The sequence below is a fragment of the Megachile rotundata genome, chromosome 11 (assembly GCF_050947335.1).
Source record: "Megachile rotundata isolate GNS110a chromosome 11, iyMegRotu1, whole genome shotgun sequence".
NCBI classification, from domain to species: domain Eukaryota; kingdom Metazoa; phylum Arthropoda; class Insecta; order Hymenoptera; family Megachilidae; genus Megachile; species Megachile rotundata.
In genome coordinates, this window is record NC_134993.1 from 9,146,357 (window position 1) to 9,162,742 (window position 16,386).

Consider the following 16,386-nt stretch of genomic DNA (forward strand, 5'->3'; position numbering starts at 1 on the left):
AATATTAATTTTCTAACGGAATATTATTCTGATATATTAAAGCTCATTATGTAGGCAATGATATATATAGGTATTTAGCAATATGTATCCTGAGATGACGTAAATATATGTCCTGTTTGTACTATCGATTATATTTATTATACAAAGCAAAACATAATGCTAAGGATTTTGTAGTTTTTGAGCAAATACTGCATAAAATATTCAATACTAAAAGGGGTGAAAATCTGCTCTATTTTTTTCTAATATATCTCAATCGATGCTGCAGAATGTGACACAAAAATGATAGGAGTAGTTTAGCGTCTTCGTGACACAAAAATGCATTGCATGACTGGTCTATTGTATATGTCATCCATGACTTCATATTACAAGTAGTGTTGGAAGGGGTGAGCGGTAACGGTACTTGATAGATGATAATAATTTTATGAAATAAAATAGCGGTGGGGTAGGGAATTTGTTTAGGATGTTGTAATCTATTTAATTTATATCTTTTAATGAAGATTTAATACGCGTGGTGAATGGTGTTTTTCTATAGTTAATACATAATCAAGTGCTACGTGCAAATTCAACACGCCACGTGACTGCATGCTTTTTATACAGTTTCGGATACATAGGTTAAGAAAGAGGCATTTTAGCCGGTTGGCGGGAGATGAACTTTGTCTTTAACTATTACAATTTCTTTGCATAAAAAAATGGAATTCGACTTGTGGTTCAATTTCGTGCCAATTTTTTCCGTCATTTTGTTAACAGTGGTCACAATTATCACTGTTGTTCAAAAACTGAAGTAAGTATTTCTTTAGATTGTTTCTTTCATTGACTGTAACAATTGTGCCATGTTTTATTTATGTTAGATTGAGGTGGCCGGTACAAGTAAACTGCTGGTTTTGCAACACTAATACTAAGATTTGGCGGCAACAGCTAAATTGGTGGATGTGTCCACATTGTGAACAGTATAATGGTTTCTCTAAGGTAAATCAATATATTCAATTAAACTTTCATAGCACACTTAATTCAAAATAATACATGTATGGTATGTATTAAATGTTACATTCATGTAATGAAAAATAGTTCTTAATGTCTTAATGCATTTAATATTATTTTATGCATAATATATTTTGATTATTTCACCAGGTTGAGTTAATTGATTCGTTAAATATATTTATGTTTATGGGAATATCTTGATGCAAAATCAAAACAGTCTGTTTCAACAGTGTCATTAATACTTTTTACACTACCATGTATATTTGGGGATACTGTTTGTATGTTTTCTTCCATGTCATATTTTAGAATGGTGATTACGCATATAATATACCAGAACAATATAAAACCTCGGCTAACGAAAACAAAAGATACTGTACAGTGAGGCAGGATACATTGGCCAATAAAGTTGCAAACAACGATCTTTGTGCACAGTGTAACATTAAGGAAACGTTAAAAATATCCAAATTGTCTAAATATGTACCTACAAGTGAAAGAAATTATGAGTATGAAATAAAACAGTTCAAAGATAGTTTAGAACAACAATACCCATTATGTGCAAATTGTAAAATTACAGTACATAATGTATTAAGGAAACAAGCATTATGGCTTGCTGAATATAAAATGTTATTCTTTAAGAAGAAACCTTTTAATGTAATTATTAATGTAGGTATTTATATTTTAATAATCAATAGATGTTATATAACTATCTTTCATCATATTTTTTTTATTTTTTGCAGAGTACAAAATATTCTGAACCAGTATGCAGAACAATTTCAACGATATTAAGTTCTATGATAGCATATAATATGGATTTTGTATATTTACCAATTGGAGGATTATTTTTCCAAGTCTGTGCTCATTGGTCAAGCTCTTCAAGAAAACGAAATTCTGATACATTTCTTATATTCTTTTGGATTTGTATGATTGTACTTTTACCTTTTAAAGATGCAAAATTGATTAAAACAGATTTACAGAATGCATGGTTTTCTCTTGAATACATAACAAGTTATCATATGGTATGCTAAACATTTAAATACAATACATAGTACTGAAATTTATATTTCAACACATACCATATTAGATTAGTAATTTCCAATTATTCTTTTCTAGATAATGTTATTTATCTTGGCTATAGGCTTTACCAATATTAAGCCTAAATCTCATAAAAGTACAATAAATAAAAATATGTCATTCAAAAAAATTGAATCTTCCACAAAGGATACAACACTGCCTGATTTATACACAAATGTTTTAAATGAACATAATTTTAATTCTAAAGCTGCCAATGATTTAAATAAAACAATTACTAATGAATCATTGTTCTCATCAAATACAACAAAACAAACGCCTTTTTACACTGAAAATTCAGTGAACTCAAAAGTTACATCTTTTCAAACTCCATTGTAAGTAATACAGTTTTAACTAATTTTAAATATAATATAAAAACAATGAATTAAATTAGCATATTATCTTACAGTCAAAATCACGAATCACAGTTATCATCTGCCAAGGACAGTAATGCAATATTTAATTCCGTACTTTCAAATAAAAAAAGTGTGATAGAAAACTTTTCACTGAACGATAGTCTGAGCACATTAAGTATGTTATCGTTAAGTGAAGATAAACCTAAATATACAATTAAAGCACCCAAGATTTTTGAAAAGAAAGTGTATGGTACAAACAGTCTTGAACTCTTCAGAAAGGCTAATAAAAGGAACATTTTATCGCCACCGAAATTAAAATCATTTACGCAAACATCATGGGTAGCTGGTGGTTATTGGCAGGAAGATATTGATGTGCCACCATTGTCTAGATCATCCAGTCAAAGCTCTGGCTTTGGCTCTACGTGTTCTAATTTCGCTCCATCCAGAGAACCGTCTGTACATGAATTCGATCAGTGTTCAGTTATGTCAGATGTAACGCAATCTTGTTCTACTTTGAGACAAAATAATATTCATCCTGTTGGATCTTTTAATCAACAGAATGCATACTTCTCATTTCCAGAACCAAAAAGTTTAGTTAGTAATCAAACAATGAGATGTGCGTCGCCGAATTTTTATGCATCACAGTCATTTTTACTGCCCGAGGCTTATAAAAAGAATAATTCAGTTTTTATCGATCAATCATTACAAGGACAAAACGTGAACGTAAGTGATATCAAAAATCCTTCTGAAATTCAAATGTTTCCTAGTCATACCACTATCGTAACAAGTCCTGTTTGGTTGCCGGCTCTTTTATGTGGTTCACTTGTACTAAATATAGTGGTATTGTGTACTACTTTGTTACGTTGAACAGGGTACAAATCATACTTTTTTCCGTTATTCTTCCTTAATTCATATTTGCCGTGTATACGTATTTTAGTTATCAATCAAATATTACATTGATTACCGTTTTAGTGAATAATTATTTTTTAATAATTAGTAATTAATTAGTGAAATGGAAATATTTCACTCTGTTAACGAATAGATGCTGTATACTGCCAGTGTAAAGTTTTCTATTATCACAAATTTTTGTTAATATTCATTTATTTGCTGTAAGTCATTGTAAGTAGATATTATTTTTTTATTTGTATTTGTATAAAATATAAAGTTTTTGACAATAATCCGAGTATTAAGTTAAACGTAAAATAATGAAAAATGAAATATTGATTTGACGAAACATTTGTATGACATTCGAAATTGTCGAACTTGTGATAAAAAAAATGTTCTCCGTGTGTGTTCATTAGTAAGATATATACATAGTCCACAAATTTAAGAATTAAGATTTAAGAAGATAATATGAAATTATGTTCTTTATATTAATGATTCTCCACTTTTTATGTAATTTTAATATTACATATACACATTAAAGACTAATACTATTTTTCAAATTCTCATGACGCACCACAATATATTAATACATAGCTTTATAATCGTGTTGGAATAATATTGTTATTGTAATATATGTTGACTTTGTTTTTGTAAATTTTGGTATTTGCAGTCTTGTACTGTTTTATGTGAAAATAAAAACAATTTTGTTTTTAAATCATTCATTCAGATTTAATATGTTCTAAGTTTTTATTACAATTTTTAATAATGTGTACAATAAAGTTTTCAAGTATGTATTTAATACATTTTTAATGACAATGAAAATTAAATTCTTCTCAATAATTCTATAATTAAAGCAACCGCAGGCGGTAAAAGTACAAGTTAGCAATACCATTAAAAAGAAACACCATCAGAATACAAATTTTGCGATGATTTTGAAACTTTAGTAAAAATAATCTTAAACTTTTAAGTCTAATTGTACTACGTTTATAACTCTGTGCCTCCATATAACTATTGCTTTCTTTTTTTTCAATTTTGACTCATAAGACTGCTAATAAATTGCAATTTTTAATGCATTTGAAACAAGTACTAAAAAATACATACTGTTCCACAATTTTTTATATATGTATGAATTACAAAATTCCTAGCATTCTACATATTTGTAAGTACATATAGCATGTTTATTATGTTACAACATAATGTTAAAATAATTTAATAAATATTATAATATCTTTACCTGGGATATTAAATTTATATTTAAATTTATGTTGATTTTTAATGTTGAATTTATATTAGAAATAAGCAGTGCTTTGCCTTTGGTAATTTACGTTCAAGGTGTTTAAGATCTGGTACATTAAAATCCACTACACGTCTGCGGAATCTTTATAAAAATTAAATTTAGTAATTATAGAGAATTACAAAATGATTTTTAAAAAATAATTACCGTTTTATATATTAACTTACTTAATGTTTGGTTCGGTATCTATTGGTTTCAGTCTTCCAACTTCCTCTGTGTAAGTAGTGCCCCATCGACATTTGGCTATTCCTTCTTCCGAATTCCTATATATTTCTTCTTCCATCATATCTTTTAACCCAAAGTTTGTCAGTGTACCAAAACTTTTTGTCAAATCTAATTCAGGTATCCATTTTCGTTGTCTTCAAGTGTACAAATTTTATATCACTTTACCACTGCGTTGCTCACAGAAATATTTAATTGGTACATAGAGAAAATGTACCTTGCATTATAAGATCTAATTCTAGGTTCTTGAAGATCTTTTGGTAAAATATTATAACATAAATCATAAGTTGTTGTCATGTTGTCTCTATACTCCTTTCTATGATTTAGTAATATTTCTTGAGCTAAACCCTTATTATAAAGTGATATTTAAAAACATTGTTGTTTAACAGAATTACACTTGTTGAATACTATTTAGTTTAGTTGAATGCTATTTAGTTATGTTAAATTATATCCATAAAGTGTCTTCTGTACCTCAAGTTTCAGTTTGTTATCCCACTTTGCATTCTGATTTTTTTCCCAAGTTTTATTAATATGAGCTTTATAATCTATGTCATACGTTGTTTTCCAATTATCAGATTGAGGTACATGTTCTGCTCTGCGCTCATACCAGTTGCCCACTAATGTTTTTGGCGTGTACTTTGGTTCACTTAATACTGGTGCTCGATCAAGTTTACTCTTTGGAAATAATTTGTTTCGTACATCTGTTAACGATGAGCTCCCTACACATGGCTGTTTTAAATTCCAGTTCATAGCATCCATCTTTAAATGGTACAATAACAAGCAAATGAATGAAATAAATATTTAGTTTATTGTAACACCGAACTAAGATGTAAATCATCATATATATATTTACACGGATAACAATATTATAAAATCACTAAGGATAGTTAAATATTCATTGTTTTGACTATCAAATAAATGCAAATATTACAGATAATATAAATTATTTTATTATTAAATAAATATGCTATCTAAGAATTAGTATTTAAAATTTAAATAGTATTTCACTCAAAAATGTTCTTAATGCAGACATTGACTTGATTTTATTAATCAAGCGGTAATTAATAAGAATGATAATAGTACATTTCTTAGAAGCAATTTTAATTAAATGAGAGTTTATGATTATGTAGTACCTTGTAGTTACAGCCTCTGTAAATTCTGCATATAAATTTACCACCTAATTCTAAGAAAATTTCTTGAAATTCCTACTTCATTCTACTTTCTGCTGCAGATGAGGTAGACCTGAACAAGATCAAGAATTTCAAATGATATTATATCTAGACAAGGCATGCAGTAAAAGAGAATTTATTACTTGCATTGGCATTTTTATATAGTAAATCTACTTTAATACTTAAAGACTTTGCTATGCACCATCGAGCTTCAGTATAATTTCTTTCTAAAGTGTCTGCGATTTCATATGATGTGGAAATTGATTAAATCAACGCATGTAATGAGATTATACAATAATTTTTTGAAGCATAGTGTAACAAAGCACATGATATTAAGCTACATGAATTTGTCGCACTTTCTCTGTACATTTTCTTCGGTATGTTTCTAAAACAATGAAACGAATATCTACATCTGTCAACTTATTTATTTCCTTCACATCCGCATATTTCGTACAGTTTACAAAAAAACGGCAGCGGTTATAGATCAACCTCGTTTTTAACAGTAATTCTTGTTTTCTTGTGTGAATATACCATTACAAGTCAACTACTTTTTCTTTTTGTTATAATTTTAAACACATTCAACATATTAAGAAAATAATAATAACTCTGGTATTCTTTCTGTTCTTTTTTTATGCGTATATCGAGAATTTTCGATTAGAAAGATCTTTCCTGACAAGCATCTCACTTTTTACGTATTTTTTTATACAATAAAATTCGGGGAATTCTTTAAGCTCCATTATTTGTTTCAGTTACACAAATTATATAAATTATGAAGTAAAAAAATAACAAATATTATCTAACAGAAAAAAATATTGCATTAATTTGAATAACTTTAATATTTTAAACGTGACAAAAACATCATTTTAGATTTTGTTTTGTATTAAGAAATGAATGTCTTTATAATACACTATAAAAATAAATGTTATGCAGTAAGGAAAAGTAGTAGATGCCCAAAATTCATAACTGAAAAATTAGCTAGTATTTTACTTTACAATGAAATAATTTAAGAAAATATTGAATCACGTTCGAAGTTCAGCAGATACATTGATACCTTATTTGCACGATAGAATGTAAAATACATAATCGCATGATAATATTTTGAAAATTGTTAAGGCTTTGAAATGCTAATATTAAGTGTGTTTTGCGATAAATACATGTACTTGTAGCCTTTTTACGAACAGGGCATTTTTGCAAAGATAGATTTGTCAATTTGCCAAAGTAATGTAATGGGGTACGATTATATTTACATACATTGGACAAGAATATTTCGATAATAATTGCACTCATTATGCACCACGCACTTGTCTTTGCATATCAGCAAACACAATTTCACCCTCGATATCACAAAAGTTAAAAAACGGAAGATGACAAAAATGATCTCACATGGAAATATGATTTCTGTCCGTTGTTCATAACAACGTGAAAGAGAATGATTTATAAAGAAAATGTTAATTCTTTTTGCCTACATACCATAAACGATCTGAGCGTAACAAGATTCCGGCGTATCACAAACAAACAGGTATTTTGTTGCGCACAGTTTACGAAAACTATATCTTAAATTATAATAATATTTAGAATTCTCCTGCTCTAGACAATACATCAAGTACGTGTGGCTCATAAATTTCTAAGAGAACCGTGTATAAAATAATCACGAAAATAGATGTAAAAAGTATACGTCGAGAAGCATTAATCATTGACAAATATAATTAAGGATTAGAATTACTTAAAAAAATATGTATACGTTATTATTCAACAATTACACTGGAAGGACAAAAAAGAAAATGTGTGCATGAGTCAATTTTCAGTGGCCTGCAACAGGTTTTAGGAACTTAAGCAGACCTGTGCAATAGCTCTCAATTAGACGTACGATATACATCTAGGTAACTTTTGAGCGTAAGCTCATCATGAAGAAATTGTAAACTGACTAAAACGAGAAAAGAAACTTACTGCAGACCAACTTTTGTCGGTCTGTAAACTGTAAGTGTAGTATAAAAGCCTCTGATATAAACAAGAAAAAGCGATAATAAATTAATTTAAATTAGATGATTGTATAAAGATTGATGCAATGAAAACTATACTATATAATTAATAAAATAAACGTGAAGGAAGATAGGGATGAAATTGTTCTGTCGTAAACGTTCTCTCATAAAGCCATTGGTTCCTGGACCTTCATAATTACCAGAACAGCCAACAAACTTAATTCTTGATTAAGCGGGCTTTCTAAACAGGTCCGAATAAAGTCTGTTGTCACAAATTTGTTAATAGCGATGGAGAGAATTCTTACAATTATAAATACTTATAAGCCACGATCATTCCTACAATTTTTTTTTTCAAAGCCGCATGTCCAATCGCATTTTATGTTAGCGATACCTACCAAATCTTAATATATTACTGCCTCGTTTGTTCGCAAATTTAATGTCGATAGCAGATTTACTATGGACAAGTCAAACGAATCGTCTTTAGTCACTTTCGGGAATTTATTATTTTTATTCTGCAATAAATATAACCTGTTTGTTTTTTTAAAAAGTTTTTAAACATTTGATACATAGAACATAATATACAAACTTTCGACTTGAAATAAATAGTACATCATTATTACGAGAGGCCTTTGCATGATTATTTGATAGACATTCACCTTTATTTATCGTGCATGATATTAAATTAAATAATTTATAAAAATTAACTATTTACAAATCGATAGGACATGCAGCATTAATTTCATAACTTAATGCACTTATTTGAATATACCTAAGCACATGCTTGATTCGAGACAAATAAAAAGAACTGGCGGTGCTCCTTGCGGATATATTACGTCTATTACCCTTACTATATAATTGTAACATTTATGTGTATCCACTATAAATTAAAGTCCCTGGAACTCTTTTGTTTTTATCGATGAAAGCGTTCTTGCATTCGTTTTCTGTAAAAGTGAAGGTTTTGGCATTATGCTCACGATCACGGTACGTTGTTACCCATATCTGAATAGAAACATGAAAAAAAATAAACAAATATCAAAACTGAGTTAACAAAAATATTAATTAACTAAAAATTAGTTATATAAGTAATAGTTTTATTCAGTTAAAAAATATATGTATAAATAAAAATTGTCTAATAATTTCTAATCAATTAGATATATTATACATGAAGTTGTTCGATTTTGTTAACCATTATAGATGGATAGGAGATGTAGAGAGTGAGTGAGTGAGTGAACGAGGGGAACTGCAAGTAAACGGCGAAAATGACGTTTTAAAGTAAAATGTGGTGCATGTATGTGAAAACAGTGAAGAAGCGATCGCCAACGAACGAAAAAGCTAATAGAAGTCCTTTCTTCCTACATTTATGCATTAAAATGTTGGTCTAAGGCCATATAGTGACTCTACAACAAACACTTGAAATTGTGAAATACAATGTCATTTCATAAAAATCGAACAAATTCACTATCTTATAGTTAGAAGATAAATTTATAAAATAAGTAATTATCTACAAATTAATTACTTACCACGATTTACTGTTTTAATAGCGTTAAGATTAGTTAAATGGTGTTGACCAGCTCTGATTGGTTTAGCAATCTGTGCACTAGGTCCACGACGGGCCAAATTCTTTTGTCTAACTGCTTCTTTAATTCTATCTACCTCATACTGGTAGCGTTTGCGATCTCGCATTGCACCTTCTTTGGCATCTCGCAATGCTGTTTCAAGAGCTTTCACACGCTCCACTGTTGCTCGTAATCTCTTTTCAAGTTTAGGTAATTCGCATCGGAGATCAGCATTATCCCTCACTAGTTGTTTGTGAACCTATAAAGACACACAAATGTTAAGAATAAAAAGAACATACGATGACAATTTATAACATACCTTTGTAAGCTGATCCAAGTTATTTTCGAGGAAGGAAATCTTTTGTTTTTGTGTAAGTGATCCACCATCATCTTCGTTATCTTCCGCATTCATAGTCTTCTTTATTCTAGTCTGGAGATCTTGGACGAACAATTTACGTAAATTGTGCAATGTTTGAAGTTCTTTGGCTACTGTTTCTTCTAGACCTTTGAGGTCTTTTCGAGCCTATAAAAAATAAAGTAGTTAATACAATTTCCGGTTGTCCATTACATGTCACGATCAAATTTTCACATACTTGTTCACGGCGTTCGTTAAGTAAAATAAGTTCTTGAAGTTTCACAGATTTGTTTGCTTCTTCTTGTTTCAATCGTTCGTAATCGGCTTGCATTTGTTGATGCGCTAATGTGAACTTCTGATTCAAGTCTTTAAGTTCGCTAATCAACTCTTGTTTCTCAGATAACTCATCTCTGAGCGCAGCAACCTGTTATAATATTTAAACATTAGCAATACCACATACAACCTTGATCTGATAAGTTAATTACATATTTTATAAAATAGAAACCTGTTTCTGGTGAGCATCTCGTAACTGATCCATTTGTTCCTCCAATGCTACTCTCATTTTCGTTGCTGCTTCTTTCTCTTCTGCCTTTTCTTTGTTTGTAACTGCTTGTACCTGTTCTGCAGCCTTTAACTTGGCACATTCCTCGCGCAAAGCGTCAACATCTTCTTCTAAAGCACGTTTACGTGCTTCAGCTACTTTCATTGATTCTGTTAGTGTTTGCATGCGAGCTTCGTGTTGCGAAATTAATAAACGACATTCGGCCAGATCTTTTTCATATTCAGCAACCTAAAATTTATGAATGAGTATCATAACGTGTAAACTGAAAAGCAATTAATTCAAAGAGTACGAAATCGAACGCTTACTTTCTTGTTACAGTCTACTTGGAAACTTTCTAATCCTTGGCAACGTTGTACTAAATTCTTCACCTCTGATTTCATTTTGCTAATGAAAAGTCGTGCTACCGTAAATTCTTCTTCGAGTTTACCATTACTTTCTTGCGCAACCTACGAAATATAATTGTTTAAATATTTTCAGTTACACAAACATCGTAGGGATATCTCAAATGATTCATTTACCTTCAAGTTTTCTTCGCCGCCAATAGCTACTCCAATTTCACCCAGATCTTTTAAGAAGTTCGCTAACATTTCGGCAATACGTTTTCTTTGATGAGCAGACATGTCACGTAATTGCTGTAATTCTGACCAAGTACTATTCAATGCTGCTTGTTTCGTTGAAAGTTCTTCTGTCAAGGATTCCAACTCTTTGTTCTTTATTTCAACCTGTAAGAATATACAGGTGATATAACAGTTTCTTTTAAGGTCTTTAAATACAAAGAACATAATACATTGTTAATGATTACCTCCTGAGATTTCTGATCGTAATTAACTGCTAACTCCTCCAGTGCTTGTAAAACTTCCTTCACTTCTTCTTTAGCATTTTCATGCTCTTGTTGTATTCGATTCATTTCTTGTTGGAGCTTCTCGTATTCGCGTCTTGCAGTAGCAATTAATTCTGCTTGTTCGTCTATTTGTTCTTTTAAGTTCTCGACATATTGTGACTGTTGATTAATTTCCTCGTCCTTATCATCTAATTGTTGGTAAAGTCTTTCGCGTTCTTCCTCTAATTTCTGTCTTTCTTCATTGGACAAGGAACCAGCTAACAAACTGCCACCAGGAGTAGCTGGCATTGGACCATCATCAAGTTTACCTAGATATTTATAATAATCATATAGTTTATGGGATATAATATCTTAATTTTCATCAATTGATTTAAACAATTACCCTCGATGGACATATTGATCGGTGTTGTAACATCTGGCCCTTCAACCAGACTAACTTGTTCTTCTGGTTTAACTGTTTCACCCTGTCGCCAACGTGATAATTCCGCCTCCAGTTTCTCAACTTTTCCTTTCAATCTAGCTGCCTTTTCTTTCTCTCTCTCATAGCGACGCTTCCATTCTTCAGCTGTCAACTCCTCATTAACACATACAACATTTTTGATAGTCTTAGCGCGTTTACCTGAAAAATACATACAAAACTAGTTAAACAACTACATGTATTTGTCAAAGAAATTTGAAAAATTTCGCATATTACCAAAATCTAAAGTGGATTTTGTTTCTGATTCATTGAAACTAGCTGGTGAACAACAAATAATAATTGTAGTCCTAGCATTTCCACCAAGAGATTCTTGCAGAATTCTAGTTAACTTTGAATCACGATAAGGAATGTGAGTTTTATTTCCATCAGCTAAAGCTGAAATTACATTGCCAAGAGCGGACAGAGATTTATTAATATTTTTTGCTTCATCAAGCACAGTGCCTTCTGCTCCGGTTTTAGAAACCTAAAGTATAAAATAAACATAATAATTATGTTCAAAAATAAAAATAATGAATAATTTATCTAAATAAATCATACATACCTTCTCTGAACCAGCTAAATCAACAAGATATAATTTTCCAGAAAGCTTCTTTTGGTTCTCTAAATTTTCTTGTTTGACGTTTATTAAAAACACAGAATGAGAACGCGAACTGTGCTCATTCATATTAGTCACAGCAATATGCCTATTTGATTTTCCTTCCTCTATAACTTCAAATACTTCCTCAGGACTAGATACAAAGCGCTCTGTTGCACCTTTTACAAATGGAACTCGATTTTTATCTTCATGTACACTGAGATTCACCTTAGACACTGAAAATATAAGCAGTGATAATAGATGCAAAAAAATTCAATAAGTACTTAATAAGAGATATGTCCCTTTTAATGTATTTTTAAGTTGTCTAATAAGAATCTTACCATCAAGGAGATCTCTGATTTTATCCATGTAAATTTCAAAGTATGATACTTTAATATGAAATTCCAGATTTTCTTCCATGCCATAAATATGATTGAAAATGTCGTTAACAATTCTGGGTATAATACCCTGTTTATTTGGATCTCCAATAACACCTTCCATCGTATGTGTTTTTCCTAATTATGTACAGATATTTTGTCAATAAAATGTATTGACATCTATTGTCATATATTACTAATTCTTCTTATGTCCCATTACCTGAAGATGTTTGACCATATGCAAAAATAGTGCCGTTGTATCCTGCCAACACATCTGTGACAATTGATCTAGCTGCTTCATTGTATACTTTGTCTTGAGTAGCATTTGGTTTAAATACTTTGTCAAAAAGGTATACTTTTCCCTAAAATAACATTGCAGTATTAAGTAGAAAGACATATTTAAGTAATCCATATGATATTAATTATAAAAATTAATAATACAGAAACATTTATCAATTTCTCAGATTCAATAAAACTATTTTTATTCTGCAAATGGTTTGTGTAAAATATAATGAAAACTTCATGAGAAAAGACATATCCCTTAAACTCTATGTAGTATGAAGAAGTATAAGGCAAGAAGAAGAGCATTTTCACTGAATAAGGCTTTGTTCCATGTGGCTCTTGAAACAATAGCAATATCTTTGCCACGTTTTAAAGGAGATCAAAAGGCTTTCGTACGAACTGATATATTCAAGTAGAGAAAGAAAATGTGTAATCAGAACTAAATGTATTACAAATAATTTTAATTGTAATAAGAATACTAAAATTATTATTTCTTACAAATAACATATGATGATAAAAAGTTTTTGGTGTTCTTAGTTAGAGATAATTACAAAAGCATGAGCTAGATAACATATAGAGATTATTAATCTTATAATATGAAATTTGAAAACAATAATATTTCATTATCAGTTAGGAAAGTATTGTCAATTGAGATCATTGATAGTAATCACTTTATCTATGTTTATTTATATACTTCAAAAAAATTTACTTTTTAATATTATTCGATATTGTGCAACTATGCTATAGTACTTAGCATAAGTATAGAATCATTGATTAGTGTAGAATTTGAATATAAGAGGAATATTGATAAGACTTTGTTTTAGTCTCCTTCAATTTTTTTACTTCAAGTTACGAATATCCCTATACACCCTTTTATGGTCTCACAAATCCAATGTTTTAGCACAAAAGCCATATTTCCGTGAGTATCTTACAAAGAGCCTAATCACTGTCAATAGTTTTTTCTAAAGATCTTATCAGTTTGTATTAAAAAAGGATAAAGTGAAATGATAAAACAAGTTTAGAAATTCAGGTGAAAACTATAATATGTAGAAGAAATGTTACATGTTATTATATAACTAATAATTTTTCCATCTTTATTTAAGTAATAATTTAAATAAATTTTATAACAAATATTTTGAATATTATTCTCTGTGCTTGCTTTATTACTGCTTCTAACTCATTAGTTGAATTAAATTATTCTTTGCATGTATATACATTTCATAACTGTTCATGAAAAATTGAATTATGTTCTTTTTATCAATGAACATAACACATTGTCATTTTTTCCTTCTTATGTTGTGTTCATATCTAAAGTTCATACTTGTAAATTCTTGCATCGCTAATGTTGAATTAGATGTAATTCTTAGAATGGTACAAGTTTCTCGAGCGTTAATAATATCTTGACTTCCTATACTTCTCAATTATCTGCAATATCAACACTTTTGAAGAAATTTATGATCTCATATCTATTCTTGATTATAATTTTTATAATTTTTACCATGCTCAAAGTTTCTTTTTTCAAATTTAAAATGTAGTTTATCAATTTTATCTCGCATTCCAATTTTATGTAACTATTTCCTACAATTTATTTTACAATCAATATACTTATAACTCTAACTAATTTGTGAAAAATTCTAAAGCACATAAATTAGTCTCATGCAGATTGTTCCGTAATTTTGTTACACCTATTTTTAATATAAACAAATGAAATCTCAGAACAGTGATTGGTCTCTTTGTAAATTACTAATCACTATACTTATGTACAAAAATATTATTCCGATAGCTTTTAGGTAACCATGATCTTTTTATTGGAAATAAAGATAAATTCTGGTAAAACTTTAATATTAAATAATAAATTTTTGATGATCTATACATAAAACTATATGTAAGGAAATTCATTGAAGTCTGAAGGGAATATTTAAGGTTTCTTTAAAAGACATCATACTGTAATTAACAATGAACTTTATGATACATGATGAATATATATTTCCAGATATATGATCTATTCTCAAAATGTACATAAATTCCATAAAAATAAATACTTCATTTTTTTTTTAACTCCAAGGACCAAAATAGAGCCTTATTCGACACTCCTCCTTTCATTAAATATTTCGCGAACTTGAAATTCATACAAAATATTTATAGAAATAATAAATTCGGAAGAGCAACAATTTTAGCTGCTGAAGAAACAATCAATTATTTCCATAATCGAAAAAAAATAAGACGATAATTAGCGAACATGTCTATTTCAAAATTAAAATTTAATCGGTGGTGTAAATAGGTGCGTCAATGAAGTGGAATAAAATCGATTTCATCGAAGATAACAAATGTGAATCATAGTATGATATTTAAAATATGCTCGAAACGGCGTTAAATTCATATCATGTAAAATACCGCAGAAGAAGGACTCAAAAGCAGCTGTCAGCTGTGTGCGGTGACATCACACGTAGGCCGAACACGGTTAACGAGCAGTAATAACTAAAAAAGAGAATGACGTATGTTTTACATACCCCGATAGAAATGCAATTTTCTTCGCCGCCAGAAGGAAATTTGACGATGAACTTGGAGCCAGCCTTTTCCTCCGAGTCGTTCAATGGTCGAAACCTACAAACTACCTTAATACTATCCTCCGCGGGAATCTCACGCTCCCTCGGCGTCTCCATTGCCATATTTTGGTAGTTCGGATTCGTGACACGAGTTCCTTAGTTCTTCTGATTAACCGCACTTAAGAATGATTTCCGATCCCTTGTAGAGTGCATAGGCGACGAGATGGTCTCGCGAACCGCATCAAGAACCACTACCGTCTCTCTGTCACAAACCACAGCCCGTTTCGGAGCCAGTAAAGATGGCTGCCGTTGCTCGACGATTTTTGCGGGTGGACTGATTTGCGTGTGCAAAGGTGAGAATCGACTATTGCGCTTACACCGAACCGGGAAAGGAACATGGACGATAAGAATAATTACGGCGATATTACCTTTTAATACATCACTATTCTAAACTAAATTAGAACGAGATCTTTGATTATATACGATTCTCTAAAAAAGCAATTGATCAGAAGTCTAGGCAAAGTTTTAGCGCAAACGCGGCTGACTAAACGTGCGCGCGCGTCGTGCAACGCTTGTTCGCTACTTGCGCACTCGAAACATCACCAATGAATATCATACGTTGCCGTGACTGTGTACACGTCGCACTGTGGTCGATTCTCCCAAAAAATAGGACAAAAAGTAATTTTCTAAATTAAAAATTTTTGCGCAATTCAATTCGCAGTTACTCCCTACTTAGAACTGATCAATTTTTTACGCGAAATATTACTGACAATTGATATAGTCGAAAGTTCGTCAAATTTGAACTATTATTTGTCTTTTCTATTAAATCTCACGTGTCTAGGGTGTGTGAGATCCCGAACTTTC

At 30.3% G+C, this 16,386-nt stretch overlaps 3 protein-coding genes across 8 annotated transcripts; 1 reads left to right on the forward strand and 2 right to left on the reverse strand.

Moving 5' to 3' along the window:
• Positions 1–172: 172 nt before the first annotated feature.
• LOC100879812 (uncharacterized) lies at positions 173–6,381 on the forward strand. 6 transcript variants are annotated; one of them, XM_076537052.1, is made up of 8 exons: positions 173–781; positions 849–966; positions 1,285–1,629; positions 1,716–1,994; positions 2,089–2,381; positions 2,456–3,125; positions 5,379–5,571; positions 6,035–6,381. In XM_076537052.1, exons 1-7 carry the CDS (start codon positions 690–692, stop codon positions 5,553–5,555), a joined length of 1,974 nt encoding a protein of 657 aa, XP_076393167.1. In that variant the 5' UTR covers positions 173–689; the 3' UTR covers positions 5,556–5,571; positions 6,035–6,381. The 6 variants fall into 6 exon arrangements, 4 of the variants coding, with proteins under 4 accessions (XP_076393167.1, XP_076393166.1, XP_076393169.1 ...); XM_076537051.1 differs by having other exon boundaries at positions 179–781; positions 1,285–1,641; XR_013039834.1 differs by lacking the exon at positions 5,379–5,571 and having other exon boundaries at positions 296–781; positions 1,285–1,641; positions 2,456–2,894; positions 2,983–3,125.
• On the reverse strand, positions 4,303–5,219 carry LOC100879922 (uncharacterized). The gene is made up of 3 exons (XM_012283298.2): positions 5,021–5,219; positions 4,749–4,940; positions 4,303–4,665 (listed from the first exon to the last, which is right to left on the reverse strand). Exons 1-3 carry the CDS (start codon positions 5,098–5,100, stop codon positions 4,572–4,574), a joined length of 366 nt encoding a protein of 121 aa, XP_012138688.2. The 5' UTR covers positions 5,101–5,219; the 3' UTR covers positions 4,303–4,571.
• Positions 6,380–16,045, reverse strand: Khc (kinesin heavy chain). The gene is made up of 14 exons (XM_076537044.1): positions 15,487–16,045; positions 12,915–13,056; positions 12,659–12,832; positions 12,285–12,553; positions 11,960–12,206; positions 11,648–11,884; positions 11,227–11,573; positions 10,943–11,146; positions 10,730–10,870; positions 10,368–10,652; positions 10,101–10,286; positions 9,827–10,030; positions 9,472–9,766; positions 6,380–8,892 (listed from the first exon to the last, which is right to left on the reverse strand). The coding sequence occupies exons 1-14, from the start codon at positions 15,643–15,645 to the stop codon at positions 8,816–8,818; spliced, it is 2,967 nt and encodes a 988-aa protein (XP_076393159.1). The 5' UTR covers positions 15,646–16,045; the 3' UTR covers positions 6,380–8,815.
• Positions 16,046–16,386: the final 341 nt, after the last annotated feature.